Raw genomic sequence first — 18,595 nt, 5'->3', positions numbered from 1 at the left:
GGATACCCGAAAATACCCGATCCGTTGCCATCCATACTTCAGATTTAATTAAATTTACGATAATTTCCTAATTTAAAATTGGGTAATTTACGATTTAATCCCTGGGTATTGCCATTATTAACAAGTCAGTCCCTGTATTTTCAGAAACCTATTAAAACGTCCTTATGTTTTCTCTCCGTCAACGAAATAGTCCTTCTGTCTATTTTTGCCGTTAAAAATATAGTAAAAGACTAAATTACCCCCAATTATTTTTCTCCTCCTCCTTCCTTTTCTTCTTCATCAATTCTTCTTCTTTTTGCTTCTTCTTCTTCTGCTTCTTCAGCTTCTGTTTTTTCTCTTTCTTCTTCTGCTTCTCCTTTTTCTTCTTTTGCTTCTTTTTCTTCTTTTTCTTCTTTATCTTCTTCTTCTTCTTCTCATTCTTCTCCTTCTTCTTCTTCTTTTTCTTCTTTTTCTTCTTTCTCTCCTTCTTCTTCTTCTTCTCCTTCTTCTTCTTCTTCTTCTTCTTCTTCTTTTTTGGACTTCTTCTTTTTCGGAGGAGGAGGAGGAGGAGGAGGAGGAGGAGGAGGAAGAGGAGGAGGAGGAGGAAGAGGAAAGAAAAGATAGGGACTATTTTGTTGATAAAAAGAAACAATAAGGATGTTTTAATAGATCTGAGAAAAGATAGGGACTATTTCGTTGACAAAAAGAAACAATAAGGACGTTTTAATATATTTCTAAAAATATAGGGAGAGACGATTTCGTTAACAGAAAGAAACGATGAGGAGGGACTATTTCGTTGACTTAAATAAACGATAAGGATGTTTTAATAGATGTGAGAAAAGATAGGGACTATTTCATTGATGGAAAAAATTAATAAGGACGTTTTAATAGATATGAAAAAAGATAAAAATATTTTAATAGATTTTTGAAAATATAAGGACTAACTTGTTAATAATTACAATATACAAGGACTAAATAAATGGTTTTATTTGAGGGTAAAATTGGATTTTAAAAATTTTCTCTCTCCTCCTTTATCTAATTTTAACGGAAAATAGGACGGAATGACTATTTCGTTGACGGAAATAAAACATAAGGACGTTTTAATAGGTTTCTGAAAATACAGGGACTGACTTGTTAATAATGGCAATATCCAGGGACTAAATCGTAAATTACCCTTTAAAATTTTAAATTTATTATAATATTATTATAAATTTAACTATAATATTTTACTATTTATAAATAAATACCTATAATTTTACAAGTTGATTCTAAATAGAAAAACTTACTATCTAGTTCTTATATTACATAAAAACTCATTAGTTAATTTCTTGATTTTTAAAAATACACTAAAACATGTCTAACATTTTAAAAAGTTTACTAGTTAGTTTCTACGTTAATTATAGCTATTAAATGTATTAATATTTAGTTCCCGTGATTTGAAAAAACTTGTTAGTTGGTTCCTTAAATTTGTAAGAAGTATATTAATTAGTCTCTCTATACCAAGAATATTTTTAGATTTCTTTTTTTTTTTTTGCAATACTTAAAAAGTTAAAATTAATGGATTGATCAATTAGTAGACTTTTTAAAACGTTAAAAATATTTTAATATATTTTTCAAAATAGAAAACCAACTAATGAGTTTTCTCATAACATATAGACTAAATAGCAAATTTTTCTTTTAAATAACCTACTTATTTATAAATAAATCTTTATATTTTTATAAACTAGATCCCTCTATATTATAATTATTTATTTTAAAAAAAAACTCGCCTAAAAGTTCTTTATTTTCTAACCGGTAAGTTTTTAAATTGAAAATATTCAAAAACTCTCGTTTGTTTCAAAAAAACTTTAAAATCCTTTATTTTCTTTTTAGCAGGTTACATCTTTTTCTTTTATTTTTTTTTTCTAATTGCTAGAGTTTTTATTTTATGTACACGAATTCTCCAAACAATGTGTGAACCAAAAATTTTTCTATGTCTACCTCAGAGAATAAACTTTGATAGAAAAGTTTTCTGATTTTTGGTCTAAATCAGAAAATCCTAATTCTTCAAGTAGTTTCTTTGTTGATTTGAAGCTAATTCGGTTATTATGTTATTTCATTTATTAGCTGCTCAGATCTATTTTAGGCATAACTAATGGCTATACTTAGGGCTACAAAGGATCATCAGAAGACATAATAGTTAAAATTGTGTGGATCTATTAATCATAGTGAGACCTACATGGAATACACATGATCAATGATTATGATAAAATTGTTATACACCGGATGATTGTAGGGCGGAGCAGTATTCGGTTCAAATAAAAAAAATTGATCGAATCGAATTAATTTAAAAATTCAATTCGATTTTTTATTCATTTCGATTCGGTTCGATTTTTAATTTAAAAAATTTTAATTATTTCAATTCGGTTCGATTTTGATAAAAAAATCAAAAAAATCGAACTGAACCGATTAGTGATAATAATATGTTATTTTCAATAATATAGAGAAATTAGATCATTAAAATATTTTAATTAAATTTTAAAATACTAAAAATAAAGTGTAAAAAGTAAAAAAAAAACTTATTAAAAATTAAAATCGATCAAACCGAACCGAATCGAACCGAATCATACTGGTTCGGTTCAATTCAATTTCTAACCAAAATCGGTTCGATTCAATTTTCATAAATACTAAAATTTCGGTTTTTGGTTTATTCAGTTCGGTTCGGTTTAAAACCGAACCGATCGAATGCTCACCCTAAATGGTTGTACAGTAAAATTTCTTTAAAAAAAAAAAGAAAAAAAAAGAATAAGATGGAATTCAAGTGAGTTCCAAAGGATAGAACAAGCCTATATCAAATAGGTTCTGAGTTTCTACAATTTCCAGCAGCAGAAGTAGAGCATCATGTCGCTCCTCTGAACCGGCCTTTTCAATCTCAATGCACTAACATTTATCTTTCATATCCCCATGGGGCAAGAATCCAAATATTTTTATGCTGAGATGAAGTGTTTTGGGATTCAGTTCCAATTCTAGTAGTTTGAAAAAAGAAAAGGGCAAATTCAGGGGAAAAATTCGTAGCATCATCTTACACTAGATTACAAAGCACTTCAGGTGAAAAGATGAGCTGATTTTGTCAAGAGAGGGCATGTTTACTTATCTGGACTTGTTCCAGGGTAATGATACTGATCCAAATAGCTTGCAATCCCTTTACAACTTAATCCCTACATTAGATGTTTAAGTAATCAAATTAGGATCACTTCGGCATAAACCAAGACAAAATTACTGTTTACATGAGGAGATGTAGATTTAATCATGCTTCATACAGATGCATGAAAAAAAAAGTAGACCAAGTTATTCCCACATAGGACTTCTCTCCCAAAGAAATGTGGCACAACTCCAATGGCATGAACATAAAAAGCGAATGCATGCAATAGGGAAATTCTTGTCTAGACCGGATTCATGTGGATTCGTAGTGTAAAATGAGAGTGGGATCCATATGGAACCGCAATATTTGATGGTTTAGAAAAACAAAACAAAACCAAAGTCCCAGTCCAAGTCCTAGAGTGACTCACTGATTAACAACTCCACACCACAGAAGAACAGTTGGAACCATCATGCAAAGAAAATAAACTAAAATTGTTAACCAACAGAATAATTTTTAATCATACTATAGCTACACAAAATATGAAAAACCTGTATTAAAATATTCAGAAATTTGAGCTGTGAAAATCCCCAGCTGCACTAACCAAGGAACTAGAAGCTTCTAGGGACAATTCTGCCTTCGAATATCAATCAAAACTTAGTTTCGAGGTCTGCATTTATAGATCTAAGTTTTTGCAAGAGACTGAAATAAGGCTTGCTTCTGAGAGTATGCCTAAATTGTGTGCTAATCCATCTTTCTTGTACACTTGAGATTATAAAATGAATTTTCAGATGGAATCCTCCCTCTCCAGATTTCACAGATTATCTCTTAACACAACATTTTTGCATGCATCGTTTGTGTACTTCTCTCAGAAAAACTGGAACTATGAAACCTAAAACACACACCCCTTTGAAGCCTAGTTTGCTGAGCTATCTTGAAAGAAGAGACTACCATTCCACCACTATTCTTCTTAGCTCTGTTTTAGTTCTTTCTACGACACTTCTTAAGTTCTTCACCTCTTCCTTTTAGACATGTCCTTATGTCAACCAACAGTATCATAGCCCATTAAAATGAATTATAATATATTCACTTGATTATTCAATCAATATCATATGGCAACTTTAACAGGCATGTCAGAAAGAAGTCTCACAGAAAGAATCCCAGCCAAAAGAATGTAAGGTTGGGCTGCTGATTGTCCAACACAAATAGCAAGGACACGATTGGCTCTTTCTTTCGCTTCTGTATAAAATCTTCTGTAAACTTTAACACCTGGAAAAGCAGCATTCCTTTTTTAACACACCACTAATATATTTTGTGTTGCACTAAGATATATAGAATCATAAAAGTGCTAAATTTCCCAATTTTAGAGGCTTTCAAAATGTTTGCTAATTATTTGATAAGTTTGCATTAGTCTTCCCAAATTATTTAGGTTTGTTTGAGGAAAAGCAATGCAAGGTTGCTACCTTCATCGATGGTTTTTACTCCAGGAAGGACTTTTTCAAGGCCCTCTACTTCCAACATCTCAGCAAATGAAGCGTACCGGTGAACATCCTGCAAACAAGGAAGTTAAGAGAAAGCCAAATTGTGAAAAAGAAAGCATAGTGAGTTCCAATCAAACTATTGTCACCTGAACTTGAAGCACCAGGCATTTATTAAAGAGGATCAATGCTCCTGATTCAATTCTTAAAAAAGGGGGGAAAAGAGAGGAGTAAATGTAAAATAAATTTGAAAGGAAAAATGCAATAAGTAAAAGATAAGGAAGAAAAAAAAGGTAAATGTCAGTGTAGATAAAGGTTCAAAAAACAATTTGCCATTTTACAGAGAACAACTCAAATGCTTGAAAGCAAGCACCTAGTTTGACATGGCATATATCAGGATCCATAATAAATGGACCAATATAAGCTAAAACGCTATAGGCAGTGGCAGATACGCAAGCAGGAAAACTGGCACAGATAAAATGTTCACATATCAAAAGATATGCTCAAAATCAGAACCCTTGCAATAGTATGAAAGCTCATGAATTATGAGGACAGGGAGAGCCAAGCAATACTGGATCTTCTTCTAGTTTGAACATGGAGCTGAAAAATCACAAAGAACTCAAATGTTACCTTTCCCTACTTAGAACTTAAAAGTGTAATATACCCACAACAGGTGCTTATGAAAGTTAAATATTAAGATAAATAAGAGCAATGACAAATAAAAATTCTCCACTTCAATGGGTCGTTAGCTTTTGATTTTCCACTTAATTTTGCATTTGTAAAATTGTAAAAAAGCAAGAATTGAAAATGAAATAAGCAAGGAAATGTACATTAAACAAGATTCACATAAAACTAGCAACACGATAGAAGCCTTACTTATTGTAGTCACCTACAGCACACCTTCCTTCAACTGTTTTCATACCATCTACAAACAACACCACATGACAGTAAAAATCTTGCAATTGAATAGGATTTTTAACCATGTCAAACTAAAGCTCATGAAGGAATCTTCATCCAGACAAGCATGCACAAAAATCTGAAAAAAAGAAAATGCACCTCTTAATTGTGTAAAGAAGGGCTCTTGAACATCAAGTTCGAAGCTTACACTCTTCAAAATCTGATAAAACTGGAGTACATAAGTCTTCAAACCATTAAGAGAGGCGATAAATTACTAAGAACACTAGGCACATACATTAAGTAATTGAGTTCCTTCATCCCAAATCAAAATTTCCCATTTTCTTCTTTCGCTCACGTCATTTTCTAGATTGTGTGATTCCATGAACTTGGTTGTCCCAGAAAAGGATGCATACGTTATAATTTCACACAAAATGAACGCTAGACGCTGGTATAACAATTGTGGAAGCGCTTGTTCTAAACAATTCGGACAAAAAAAAACAAAATCAGAGTAAAAAGAAAACAAAATCAACTGAAAACAAGAAAAGAATTGAGTTCTTGTCTGTTACCGGAATTGGAATTGTAAGAATCATTGAGGAGGCGGAAACAGAAATCCTTGGAAAGACAAAGATCGAATCCCAAGGATTGATCAATATGGGCTTGGAGAGTGAACTTCATGAGCTTCTCTATACAGTCTCTGAGCTCCACTGGGGTCGTTCCTGGAGAAGGTGGCTGCTCCATTTCCCCTTTCACTCTCTCTGTCTCTGTTAATTCCACGCTCAGTAGCAAGTAGCTACGTTCCTCAAAAATGGGAAAAGGGTAATAATAAGCTCTCAGACTCGGTGTTCTTGAACTCGACCGGAGATTCACCGGAGGAAGAGATTGAGTGGAGGGGTCGGCATTCAACTGGTCAACGTGTGGGTCTTTAAATGTTTAAAATTAGTCCCTGAATTATATCTCAATGCCCCAATACACCTCTTAACTAATTTAATTAGACACAAATAATACAAAATTAACAGAATATCAACCGACGTTTAATTTAAAAAGTGTGGATCCCACCAAAAGAAGCTATGGGCGGGTTGATTTCCTACATAAGCATAACTGTGCTTTCTTTGACATAGTAACGTCAAAGCAAATAAGGGAGTTAATATTGAAAAATTCGAAAAGATGAATTTATGGAAGCCAAAGAATTTGAGAGACTAAAATAAAAAAAAAAATGAATTGGAGTTAAATATAAAAAGCTGCAAAACTCAGATGCAATAATACAATAAAGGTAATAAACAATCATCCTTTGTTTTCTCCTTTCCATTATTCGGATGAAAATTAAGAAAATTCGAAGTAAATAGAATAAAAATAAAAATTTAAATAAATGTCTGAAGAAAAATCACTATCCAAAAGCAAATAAACTAAAATATCAAATATCAATAATTAATTTTTTAAAAATAAAATAAAATAAAATAGAGTTATAATAGTTAATTTATATATTATTATAGTATAAAAAAAGAAAATGAATAAAAACTTTTAAAAAAATGACAAATTATAAGATAGAGCGCGTACAAAATTATAAAATATCATATTATTTTTAAGATAAGTTATAAAAAATTTTGTGATTTCACAAATTTTTAATTAAGGGTCTAAACTTAAGTTTGTAACAAATAGATATCTATACCAATAATAATTTTTATTAATATCATAAATTTTGCTAATATAATATTAAATAAGTAATTAATTTTTTTAATTATCAAAATAGATCTCACTTAAAATAAAAATTAAAACATATATAAAAAAAAAAAAGAGAGAAACCAATGAACTACCATGCTAACTTATTCTCTTTCTCATTTATTTTTCATTTCCTTTAAAGAATGTAACTTTACAGCCTTGCAAGTAACAACCTACAACCATAGCTGAATAAATTTGGAGGCAATGATGATGAATCATTAGAAAAACTAGAGAAAATGGAGAGTGTTTAATCGAAATCGAGCTCTAAGGACTCATTAGCTACGCATTTCCATCTCACGAACTTACCTAAATCAACAGCCCATGTGTTTAAATACATCTACAATAAATATAATATTTTACGATAATTTAAAAATAACGTCTATCTAAACTAAACACTATAAAATAAAATTAGTGACAAAAATAAAACGTCACTATTTTAATGTCACTAATAGTTTTTATTAATTTTTTTTCATAAAATATTTTCCCGAGTTTATCTTTTTACAATGAAAATATATGTCTTAATTAATCGTGTCATCATATTGAACATTCAATTAGCTATGATCTAAAACATTTTTAAATATATTTTTTTATAGACAATAATAAAATAATATGAAATATAATTTATAAATCTGTGATATGAAATATCATAATAAAATTAAAATTATATTAAATATAATTTATTATTAATGACTAATAAGTTCGCAATAAGTAAAGAAATAATATCTGACCTAAAGGATTTTACTCCTTCCACATATTCATTTGACTCTTTTTCTCGCACGCATTTAACTTTTGTCCATTTTCTATAGTAAGTAATATGACTCAATACTCGCTCAAAGTATATTACACTATTGTAATTTTTTATTGGACTATGTGATGACCTATCCATAGTTAAGATATATTGACATCTAGGTTTGCACAATCAAGACTGAAAGACTCAGTCTCTTCTGACGTTCACCAGGACATCTAGCTTCAAGAAGTCTCATCTCATCGTGGCAGAGTCTCATTCCTTTATGTTTCTTACTGTTAAGGGTTACTACAAAGTAACCATCAGAATTTCTACTATTACGGGATCCCTATCCACTAGCCGATATAATTCGGATTCTCAGGAATAGTACTAATCTATTCTTTTTACAGTATAAAAGTCATTGAAGTTTTAAGTTTAAGGTACACATTCTACTACTTGTTTATCACCGCTTACAATTCTTATTTCACTCACTCACTCACTAGCCTCTAGGCACCAGCCACCTCACTTCTCTTCTTTCCAGGTTGCCAGATTATATAAGAAGCATTTTTCGGCAACATCAGTAAGAGAGATAATTAATTAATACTATTTTATATAAGTGATCCAAACAAGTTAATTATTTAACTGATATATAGCATTATCACAATAATATATGATTCAAGATGTTCAACTAGAAAAGCAAAAAAAAATATTTTAATTGGAAAATAATAATAATAAGTGATGTGGCTGAAAATAAGCTAAAGATGATTGGTCAATCTACAAAATAAAGGAGGTGAGATGGTTGGCGCCTATGGACAGCCACTCCGACGCTCAAGTCAGTAATTTATTAGAAAAGGCGAGTGTAAGTAAGTATCTTGAGTTAAAGAAGAGTGTGTAAGAATGCTTACCTTGAACTCTATGTATGCTTTTGCTTTTATACTATAAAAAAATAAAGTTAGTTAGTGAATCTCCTAGAAATCTGACTGGTACCCGCCAGTGAATAAGGGATCCCACGATTATAGATGTAATGAGAATCTACGGGATATTATCCTTTAATGGTAACTTGTCTCATGAAAGGCTTCACTGGTTCATGAGAGGGCGATTCTTCTATTGTTTCGAGTATCAACCATTATGATACTTTGGTCGCCTTTCCTATGGGTGAGACTTCTGTGACCGAGTGTCATAGTTTACTGAGGCCTTTGCCACGTGGCTCCATCGTATGATGATAGCTCAAGGTATACTTTGGGCGAATATTGTGTCATATCACAAGTCCCCCATTAGTCTTTAACTCTTTAGATTCGAAGATTACAATTGTTTTCGTGGTTGTGGACACATGGCATGCAAGAATTGGCTCTCCATACCCACGTCTCTTCACCTGTTCTGAATAAAATTCTGATGGCCTTGCTTCTCAAGTTGCATTTAAACCTGCCGTCGAAACCACCGTATAAAATCTCTCTTTCTCCTACGATCACCACTTTTGCTCTCAACTGTTTTCTTCTGCTAACAAAAGACTCGTATTCTCAGTCTCTTATTCTCTCATTCTTTGAAGGTAACTCATGTCTCTATTTTTTTTCAAAGATGAATAGGTCTTCTTCCTCTTCTTCTAATGGAAGTTCAACCTCGAGCTCTTCCTTCGGCTGCCCATTTGCGCTCTAGCTCCATCATTCCATTGAGGGTGGTCCACGATAATGAAAACCTCTTAGTGAATGACATCCCATCCGTGCTGAGCGAGAAGGATGTAGACCACTTGTATGACCATTACCAGATCTCTCGAGAGATTTTTTATTTATGTTTCACACCCGAATGTTCACATGGACGACTAGATCCCCGGTGAAGATACCATCATGGTATACAAGGAACTGCTGAATGTGGATCTTCGATTCCCAATGGATCAATTTTTAATTTGAAGTCCTCCAATTTTATAAGTTGTTATTCGCCTAACTACACCCAAACAGCTAGAGGATTTTAGTGGCTTTTCTCTTCATCTGCTTCAACAATAATATTGAGCTGAGTATTGGACTCTTCTCCCAAATGTACCAATTGGATACACAGAAGAATGAAGAGTTTTAGTTCTTCAGCAGGAAAAAGCGTCAGACCCTCTTTGATCGGATACCCTCCTCTTTGAAGCGCTGGAAGAACAAGTTTTTCATCCTCTATTATAGGGTATCTGAGGGTTTTGGACAGCTCTGAACAGACTAGAACATATACGTGGAGCTTAGAAAAGATGGGGGTCCAACTACGGATGGATGAGGATGAGGCTTTGGACTTCCTCCAGAGGATGGCCTCAACCTAGAGAGCGAACATTAACGTGGTGGTGAGGAACACCATCTTGTCCTGGCAAAGTCATTACCAAGCAGAATAGGCTCGATCCCCTCAACTGACGCATCTTCAAAACCCTCAGAAGATTGTACCCTATACTGCAGAGCATGGTATCCTTTCTTTTCAAATTTTGTTGCCTTTAAACTACCTTACGTACTCACTTTTTGCTCTATATAGGTATGGCTGGAAAAGGCAAAAGCAAATTTACTGAAGCAACTCGTGTTGCTCGCAAAGACAAAGCCACTGTTGGAACATCTAGGCCGCCTCCAAAATGGGCATGACAAGTGAAAGAGATTACCGTGATTCCTTCTCCCCCTCCTCGGCCTACTGCAACCTCCGGGCCTTCAGACCCTCTTGTCGAGTCTTCTACCAGGGGTGCACCTCTACCTCCTAGCCTCCCCCTTTCTCAAAATTATGAAGAAGCAAGCACTAGAGCTCCTTGGTCGCGGGACATTCAACACCTGGCCTTGGCCCTGGCCCAGATGAACTCGCTTCTCGAGGAACCCCGGTTGTCAGTCCTTATAGTAAAGAACATCTTGCGGCCGGTGACTGTCATAGCCTGAACGAGGTTGAGATGGATGACCTCTTAGACAACGTCATCCATTCTGCTATGGAGAGCGCTCTATGCGCGTACCTAGCGAAGGAGCGAAACAAGGCTCTGAGGAGAGAATTCAGTGCACAAGAGATAGATAAGAATCTCCTTCAGGAAGAGTGCACGAGACTGAAGGCCCGAGTATCTGAGGTGGAGAACACCATGAAAGAGACCCTAGAATCTATAGACAAGCTCCAGACGAACCTAGATGAGGCCAATACTTCAAAGTTTGCCCTTAAGAATCAAGCTAAAACTACTTAGGATCAAGTGGCTATCCTTTAATGGAAAGTTCAAAAGTTGCAGTTTCAGGCTGAGGAGAACCAAGCCACCACAGACAAGGTGGCTGAACAGAAAGCTGAACTTCAAGAGACGGCGGCCCAGGTGGGGAGATGTTTGTTGAAGGCCAAGACTCTGTGAAGAAGGAGCTCATCAAGTGATTTCCTGCAGAAGACTTCTCCTAGATTGATGACATCTTCCCCGAGGACAAGGACGAGGATGGACAGGATGAGGAGTGACCAACCACAGATAATCTCTCTGACCCAGTTTCTAATGAGAATGTAATAGCTATAGATGTTAATATAATAGAAGCTCGAGAGAAGGCGACTGAAGATGTCCCTTTTGCCTTGTAATACTTTTTTATAATGAAAAATATTTTCTTTATCTTCTTATCCTTATTTTTTACTAAGTTTTTAAGATCGGTACTTGACCCAAAATAAAATAACAACCAAAACTTCCATCCAGTTGTTTTGACAGATCATTCACCTAACTAATAAATATGTCTTAAATACTTTGAAAAATTTTATTAACGGGCTAACACTTGATCGAATGCCTAGCGGTTACCCACCTTGTGGTTTTGATATAAAAAATGTCTTAGATAATTTTATTAATGAGACTAATATCCAGTTGAATGCCTAATGGTTACCCACCTTGTAGCTTTTGGCACAAATTCCTTAGAAAAATTATTAGTGGGACTAATACTCGATTGCATACCTGGCGATTACCCGCCTTATAGTTTCAGCATAAAATGCCTTATAAAATTATTAACGAGACTAATACCCGGTCAAATGTCTAGCGGTTACCCACTTTGTAGATTTGCTTTAATAAAAATTGTCTTAATCATTGTCTTTTAGGATTAACACTCGACGATTCGCCTAACGGTCACCCACTTTGTGGCATTTTTAGCAAAAATTGTCTTTATCATTGTTTTAGAACTAACATCTGATGAATCGCCTAGCGGTTATCCACTTTGTGGTATTTTTGGCAGGAGTTGCCTTTAATCATTGTCTTTTGGGACTAATATCCGAAAACTCGCCTGACGGTTATCCGCCTTGTGTCTCATCTAGCGATTACTCGCACTGTGGCATTTTTTTTATAGAAATTGCCTTTATCATCGTTTTTTGGGACTAACACCCGAAAATTCACCTGGCGATTAACTGTTTTGTAGCGCTTTTGGCAAAAATTGTCTTTAATTATTGTCTTTTAGGATTAACACCCGAAAATTCGCCTAGCAGTCACATGCCTTTTATGATTAAATATTTTACTTTTTAGTATTTATAGTTTTGAAAAACTTATTAGTTGATCTCTTAGTTTTTTAAAAAAGTTTACTAATCAGTCTCTGTATTTTAAATTTTTTTATAATATTTAACAGTTAAAATTAATAGAGATACTAATTAGTAGACTTTTAAAAACGTTAGAAATGTTTTAATATATTTTTTAAAATTAAAAGAATTAATAATTAAAAAAATAAGTCATAACTAAGGAATAACTAACTTTTTATAACTAACCTTTTCGTTGAGAGTTCGAGAATAAGTGGACTCTATCAATATGGTCCTGATTTTACTGATAAAATCTGAAATTACCGAAAGAAAATTGAGTTTTTTTTCCTCCACAGCCCAATAGAAAAAGCTAAATCTACAAAGAGGACATAAAGAAAATTTTTAATTAAAAAAGGGCAATATCCAAAAGGACCAGAATTTAACTTCTACAGATCAAGCAAACAAAAGTTGAAATCTAAAACTATACAAAAGCCATCTGCTTCTTTCATTCAAAATAATCTGGTACATATTAGAACGGTCAGCTGCCCGAAGCCGTCCCACGTTGAAAAATGATAGAAAATCAAAATTGTATATAATAGTTAGCACGAAAATATTAAATAACTTTGGTTAACTTTTTTGAACCGAGTGAAAAGTGAGTCTAAAATTTATTTGGGTTAGACTGTTTCACAACTGCTCTAAAAATCATATTGAGTAACTTATGTACAAAGATATGACCAGTTACTGGAATTTAGGAATGTTTTGGACGAATATATTACATTACCAGAAACTTTTCTAGCTCATATATTTTTTTATATGCAGTTTAAAAGTTAAACATTATATATTGGTGTACAAAATAAAATTGATTGCAAGAGCTAATTTGATAAGTTATTTGCTGTCAAAACCAGTAGGGGTCTAAACGAATCAAATTATTTGTGAGTTATTCGAGACAGATAAAAACTCGATCACACTCGACTCGTTTTCTAAACGAACCAAGTTCGAGCTCACCTTTTAGGCTTATTTAATAAATGAGTCGAGTTTAAACTTAACAGTATTCAGCTCGTTTAAACTCACGATTTCAGTTCGTTTTCAAATTTATAACAAGATCGTGAGCTGATTCATGACTCATGAATAAGTTCGCGAACAAATTCGTGAGCAGACTCATTATTAGTCAAATTACTATTTAAACACGTTTTTTAAATAAATATTTCTACAAGATTTTCTCTAGACATTTTAAAATTTGCTATTCAAAAAAATATTTTAAAATTTAAAGCTATAAATCATTTTTTAATAATTTTTTATTTTTAATTAAATATTTAATACTACATTATTAAAATTTAATTAATGAGATCTCAACCCCTATTTTTTTACTTAAAAAATAGGTATTTTTTTATAATTACTTCTTATTTTTATTATATTACTAATTATTTGTATTTATTAATTTTTCATAATTATTCATTATATAATGGCCAATTTTTTTAGAAAATTATCCAAACAATAAATTTATTTTAATTTATTGAAACTTTCTAAAAAAATTTTACTAATATTATTATTTAAATAATATATCATGCTTAAATTTATCTTCTTTTTTATTGATAAAAAAATATACGGAAAAACGTATATATATGTATATAAGAGATTGAACTCTTTTTTAATATAATAAAATTTATCTGACTACACGTTGTATATTTATTTAATTATATATTTTATAATTAAATTTTTATATATTATATATATTATTTATAAATATTTAATGTATTTGAATTTTTATTTATTTTGCAGCCGATTTTTATTTATTTTGAGAAAAAATGGAACTGAGCTAGACTTTATATAACTGTTTATATAAATTTAATTTACATTCTCCAATGGGGTTGGTCCCCAGGCTTTGATCTGATACCAAATCAAAGAAATAAAAATAAAAATAATAAAAAAACTGTAATTCCCTTCAGTAAAAAAGAATTATCTTCCCCAAAATTTCTCCCCTCCCTTCCCTCTATTATCTTCTTGATTTCTTCCATCCTTTTAAAAATCTCTACCTGTACAATCTGTATCTTCAATTCTTGATCCTATTACCAATTCCTGATGAACATCCTGCTTGTGAATGAATCTTCCAGGAAGATTACACTATCTGAAAAAAGCTTAATTTGAGCAATCTTTGGCTCCTTCTGTTTCTCCAGATTCCACTTCTTTCACTTCAGCAGAATGTGGTTTAACAGAACTATCTAAAGAATGGTGTTCTTGTTCATGAAGAGCTTGAACTGTCCATATCAGAACAAGAAACACCATGCTTAATGACAGAAACAGATTTGATACCCATACTATTCTGACATATTTCTTCAAAGGTTTGCAATGGTTTTTTAGGATGTCAGAAAATGCATTCTTCACAGTTTGGCATTCTACCAGGCTTTCCATACCTGGGTATGCATTTAATAAGTTCTGAACTGAAGTTGTGTAGTCCTCCACTGTCCTGAAGTCATTGATTGATATGAATTCTCCAGGATTACATGTTCCATTGTTGGTACCAGAACAAGTAAGTGGTTCCAGTATCTTCAGACAAGGAAGGAGACAAGCTGATTTCGAATATGGAATTGTTGACTAAAAAAGATGAACATTGTAATAATTTGTTTCGGTTTTACCTTTGGGATGTCCCCAATTCGAATTGTATTAGAAGGGCAATTATCTTCCTGGTATTGATACTCTGGTGGTCCTGAGAATGGATTGCAGACTTGTACTACTGATATGTTTTCATTCACCTGCATTGCAGTAAGCAAAGGTTTTAACTCGCAGGAACAACTAGCTGGGGAATTAAAAGTTTTAATCAATACCTGATTAACAATGTTATAGATCCCTTCACTCACATCCATCAGGATTGGCTTTGCACTGAGCAATTCGTCGCAAGGAAGGATCGAACTCAAGCTGTTGTTATAGGGGTCCTTCTGGAAGTTTTCAAGAGCTGTGCAGGTGTCTCCTGAGAACCTGCAAAGATGTTATAGGGGTCCTAATAATCCTGAATAGCTAAAATGAATGTGTAAATGCAATTGAGAAAATGCAAAAAAAAGAAGAAAACTTCAGACTTACTTTCCTAAGAAGAAATACACCCCAAAGAACATCCAGCATAGAGTTGTCAGGATCCAACATACTATAATAAGACTGCAAATTCAACAAGAAACAATCAGAAACAAACTTAAAACATGCCAATCTATTGTCTCTTAAAGAAATGTGCCATTCAGGACAAATTAAATCTTTAGCTTTTCTTACAGGTTGAGAGCTCTTCGAAGGCGAAGTGTTCCACAGACTGCAGCAGAATGATTCCAATTTCAGTAAGAATTCTACCCAATGATTAGTTCAAGAACGATCATGCAGTGAAGTTCTGAGCAAACAAGTCTCAGACACGTAATTACAAATACCTGAAAGAGCAACCACAGCAGCCAGGTTCAGGGAGACTGTGACAGTTGTTATTACATACCTGCAAGAATCCAGGCATCAGGGTAGAGTTTAAAATGTTCTGTCTGTTGGATAGCCCTTTTAAGGTAGAAATTTTATAATACAAATACTATAGTTATTCCCAGTTGCACATACAAGGATTGCATGAAATAATTTTTTTTTTCTTTTAAATGGGTGGAGAGAGAGAGAAACTTACACTATCTTGAGGCCTTTCTCGATAAGACGCCTGTTTTTCCGAGCTTGCCTTTCGATATCAGCAGCTTGATCGTCGAGTTTCTGTGATGTGGAGGTAAGGAAGCTAGAAGCTTGTTCCGAACTTTCATTAGAGGATTGTAGATTATCTCTTATTTCTTTCATTGGTCCAGTTGTGTTATATATTGTTCCTGATGCATCATCTGCTGTGTCAATGATGATGTTCACCACAGTTCTTGCTCTTGAATGAAATTCTACATTGCCTCCAAGAACTAACCCAGATGCAGTTCTGCAGATAGTATATATACATATTCATCTGTCAAAATCTTGTAACATTTACCTTACAATTTAGATTTTTGTAATAAGATAATTTCTGGCGTAATGGGCTTCACTTACACGGCAAAGATAGTGAAAAGAATAGCCAAGAAAATAGGCCAAAGAAAACATTGTTTATTGCAAGGCAAGTTTTTCTTCTTGTGCTTTTGTTTCCTTCTACTTTTACAACAATAGGCATTTGCTAGAAGAAAGCTTCCATATATAATTCCAGCTAGAAGCCAGAGCACCCCAATAGCATACCCATGAACTCCTGTAAAAATAGTTGACTGCCAAAAATATATATATAAAATATAGTAAATAAATAAAAATATGAAAAATTTATAAGATAAATATTATTTAAAATTTATTATTTTTGTGGGATAGAAGAGGATGAGAGAGAATTACACTCCAGTAGTGTTTGTTGGTGATGTCATATCCTCCTCTGTATTTATTGAAATTGTCTAGAGGATCAACTCTCACAGTGTCATCTGACTGTGAAACATTGTTTGTTTCAAGCAAATCAGTGCCTGAGAAACCAGAGAAATCCCAATATAAGATCATAAATTATCTTATATATTCAGATAAGGACAAAGGATTAAAAAAACAAGAGAAAATTCATTCCAATCCTTCATTTTCAAATTCTCCATTTTTCCAAACATAGCCTTTGTAACGATCAGCTTCTTCTTCTTGGGATTCAATCCCAAGTCCATGGAATACAATAATTCCGAATTGTATATAATAACTCGCACGAAACTACTAAATAATTTAAATTAACTATTTTAGGAAAATGAAAAGTGGATTCAAAAATTATTTAGAATTAGTGGACTTCGAGGAAAAAGCTATCCGCTCTAACTCCGAGAACCACAATATCCAAGAGTCCAGTTCTAGTTTAGAGCAATGAGGACGTCATAAATTTAAGACAGAGTGTCTCAGTCAACTGCTTACTTGAAATTTAAGCGATTTGTATATAATAGGCAGTACAAAACTACTAAATAATTTAGATTAATTATTTTGAATCAAGGGAAAAATAGATTCAAAAATTATTTAGGTCAATTTAATCCGAACTGTTTTTACCCTTAATTAGGGTCACATGGCTTTTGAGAATTTGCTTCTTAAGGTTGAAAGTGAACTTTCTTGGAAGTCACCAAGAGTTGGATTTCCAGGTCAATTATGAGCTTGACTTTTACCTCTAAGTATTGTCAAGCAAAGACTAAGCTTAATAAAAATTTGAAAAATGAAGACTCACCTGGATCAAAGCCATTGGTTTCTAGTGTTTGTCCTGCAATGAAATTTGAACCTAAAATGACGACCAAAAAAATTATAGGCAGGACCAAATGTGTTTGATATGTAGAAGCCATAAATAACCTGTCAAGCAAGTAGAAGAGAAAGGCTCAATGAGGTTAGAAATGCTCATACAAAATTGACAAAACCCAAATCTTTACTTTGTTTTTTGAACCCCACCAGCAATGGAGAACATAACCCATCAAGCAAGTTAAAAAAAAAAAAAAAAAAAAAAAAAAAAAAAAAAACTAAAACCTATCAAAGAAGCCCTAAAAAAGCAACAAGAAACATATATCTAGAGAGAGAAAGTGAGAGCTTCTTCATTTGCATGGTGTAGTAAGCTTCAAGGGAAGGTAGGCTGATCAGCATAAACTTCTGTAAAAGCAATTAAGCAACTGCTCGTTTCATATTACATAAACTTCTTTGCAAGTAAAGAACATCTTTTTAGAATACAAAATCTGACATAGAGCTACGAAGAAGATGATCAGCATTTTCCTTTATTTTCTTGTTTAAGAATCATGGAAAGATTAAAGGGTATGCATTTTCATCAAACAAAAGAAAATACATATATATGAAGTCACCTGAACTGGGAATTTGCAGCAGCTTCAATGGCTGTCAACTTTCTGCAACTTGAATATTTTCAACCTATGAGAAATAATAATCTTTGAAACTTCCAAGATGAAAATGGTGCAATCCTCACATGAAAATCTTTCTCAATTATGGCTGCTTGTATATTATATATAGGTGAATTCTAAAGATATCTAGAAGCTTGGACTCTTCAAAATACCACATGATATTGAGTGGTCAAGCCTTTTGATGTGTAAAACGAAGAAACGCAATGTCAAGAACGTCAACTCAATCACACACCTCTCCGTCTCCCTCTCTCTCTAGAATTTCAAAGCACTCAAGCAAGCAAGAGTGGTTAGAATTCCACAGCAGGATCAACTCTTCATTTCAATGCTTTGAGAATCATGTCTTGGTTTGAGATTGAGATAGAAAAGAGTTTGATTT

At 33.0% G+C, this 18,595-nt stretch overlaps 2 protein-coding genes across 3 annotated transcripts; both read right to left on the bottom strand.

Moving 5' to 3' along the window:
- Positions 1-2,751: 2,751 nt before the first annotated feature.
- On the bottom strand, positions 2,752-6,422 carry LOC110613089. 2 transcript variants are annotated; one of them, XM_021754027.2, is made up of 8 exons: positions 6,039-6,422; positions 5,768-5,946; positions 5,632-5,692; positions 5,452-5,500; positions 5,148-5,175; positions 4,561-4,648; positions 4,248-4,366; positions 2,752-3,176 (listed from the first exon to the last, which is right to left on the bottom strand). In XM_021754027.2, the coding sequence occupies exons 1-8, from the start codon at positions 6,208-6,210 to the stop codon at positions 3,105-3,107; spliced, it is 768 nt and encodes a 255-aa protein (XP_021609719.1). In that variant the 5' UTR covers positions 6,211-6,422; the 3' UTR covers positions 2,752-3,104. The 2 variants fall into 2 exon arrangements, with proteins under 2 accessions (XP_021609719.1, XP_021609718.1); XM_021754026.2 differs by lacking the exon at positions 5,148-5,175 and adding an exon at positions 4,725-4,779 and having other exon boundaries at positions 6,039-6,420.
- A 7,728-nt stretch (positions 6,423-14,150) lies between these two features.
- Positions 14,151-18,284, bottom strand: LOC110614014. The gene is made up of 11 exons (XM_021755461.2): positions 18,166-18,284; positions 17,550-17,668; positions 16,709-16,830; positions 16,385-16,590; positions 15,993-16,277; positions 15,760-15,818; positions 15,611-15,647; positions 15,431-15,502; positions 15,178-15,328; positions 14,989-15,105; positions 14,151-14,899 (listed from the first exon to the last, which is right to left on the bottom strand). Exons 2-11 carry the CDS (start codon positions 17,659-17,661, stop codon positions 14,492-14,494), a joined length of 1,569 nt encoding a protein of 522 aa, XP_021611153.1. The 5' UTR covers positions 17,662-17,668; positions 18,166-18,284; the 3' UTR covers positions 14,151-14,491.
- Positions 18,285-18,595: the final 311 nt, after the last annotated feature.

Source organism: Manihot esculenta, chromosome 4 (assembly GCF_001659605.2).
Source record: "Manihot esculenta cultivar AM560-2 chromosome 4, M.esculenta_v8, whole genome shotgun sequence".
Lineage (NCBI taxonomy): Eukaryota > Viridiplantae > Streptophyta > Magnoliopsida > Malpighiales > Euphorbiaceae > Manihot > Manihot esculenta.
This window is presented reverse-complemented; position numbering and strand designations above follow the sequence as displayed.